The 1,528-nt window shown below is 45.2% G+C and overlaps 1 protein-coding gene across 1 annotated transcript in view; it reads right to left on the bottom strand.

The window, feature by feature from the left end:
- The window catches only part of LOC119097498 (multiple epidermal growth factor-like domains protein 6), a 70,933-nt gene that overhangs the window by 67,764 nt on the left and 1,641 nt on the right, over positions 1-1,528 (bottom strand). Inside the window, exon 2 of the mRNA XM_037220528.1 lies at positions 1,356-1,528. This exon is cut by the window's right edge and continues 10 nt beyond it. Within this exon, the coding sequence (XP_037076423.1) occupies positions 1,356-1,528 (173 nt within the window). The remainder of the gene's footprint in view (positions 1-1,355) is intronic.

The raw sequence follows: 1,528 nt of genomic DNA, 5'->3' as shown, positions 1-1,528 counted from the left end.
CATACAAGATACAGGTCTTGGCAGCAAAAGGTGTGCGGGTCCAAATGGATTGATCGCATGGCCGACTTGTTTTCCAAGAACCTTCGTAGTACTGCATAGCTTGAAGCCAGTGCCTGATCAGCAAACAACGGCGAGGGCATTTAACAAACGACGGGTTCCCTACCTCTCAGCAAACGAAACGAAACGAGCGCTGCGAACGTAAAAATGATGGGGAACTGAATATGCTACGAACGGGGGATCACAAGATAGTCGTCACCGTTAGGACAAGTTACAAGCTATCTTCATCCGCTCCGATCTTTTGCTTCCAGGGTGATTTGCGACATGCGGGCTGTTCTTGGATTACTTTCCAGTACCACTTTGCATCTGATTATTTTTATCCCATGCGATCATATGTGAGGGATATTTTAACGTTGATCTGTCGCTCATCATCCCTTGCAACACGATATTTATTCCTGGCAGCATATAATTTCTTTACTGTTGACAATATCCCAGATACCTATCATGATGACTATCTGGAGTTTATGTATTTTTTAAACCTGATAGTCATCATTCATTCATTCTTTGTTGCCTTCCATGGCTTTCTTATAGGCTTTTGTTAGCGACTTTTTCCATGATACTTAAGCTTTCCCAATACATCATGATGATTTGTACCGCCTTTGCATTCACCTTTGTATTCGACATCCTTTGTTTTGAATCAATCCGCTGATTCTAAATCTGATGGCACGACCATGTCCGCGGATGAAGTAGCCTTTCCTTCAGGACTTATCCATCAGGAAAAGTATGGTGCTGGATCAAAACTCGATGATCTCTTGGCATATTATTTCATTTTATGGCGATTTACGAGGATGCATCTTTTCCGAAAACGTCACCCGATGACAAGACACACTATGCATTTCAAACAAATTGGCACAGTGGGACCATGTCTTTCAAGAGCCGTTATCTCTTCATATACCAGACGTCAATCTTGTTTTGCGGGAAAAACGTAAGTTTCTACTCGCAAAATACGCTTTGAGGCAGGAGGCATGAATGACATCGTTTGAGAGAAATTCGAGTTAAGGGGATTCCATTGTGATGCGATCATGTTTTGATAGCAGATATAGAGACCAAGACCAGGTGGGGATCAAATAACAAATATGCACAGCACGCATGGTATTTTCTGTTGTGTTTAGGGTTCTTGCGTGCTTTAGATCTTGGAAAGTTATATATATATATATATATATATATATATATAATTGCCTAAACCGTGCGCACCTTGCTCATAGACACGGCGGCGCTGCGTTCCCATTGGGGGCACGTCATGCAGTGCAGTTACAGCTGCGTCTCGCTCCCCAACCATGCCGTGCATCGCCACTGACCTGGTAGGACTTCTCGATGGCGACCTCGCCGGCGATGAGGCCAATCAGCATTGGCGCCGTCACCAGGATCATGCCGCCGAAGGCGATGACGCCGACCAATCTGCGGTCGAGGGTGGTGTGGACGGTGCCTCCGAAGCCCAGGTTGTAGTGGCGAATCATACCCAGACAGGTGA

The sequence above is a fragment of the Pollicipes pollicipes genome, unplaced genomic scaffold (assembly GCF_011947565.3).
Source record: "Pollicipes pollicipes isolate AB1234 unplaced genomic scaffold, Ppol_2.1 Scaffold_4295;HRSCAF=5057_pilon_pilon_pilon, whole genome shotgun sequence".
Taxonomy (NCBI): Eukaryota; Metazoa; Arthropoda; class Thecostraca; order Pollicipedomorpha; family Pollicipedidae; genus Pollicipes; species Pollicipes pollicipes.
This window is presented reverse-complemented; position numbering and strand designations above follow the sequence as displayed.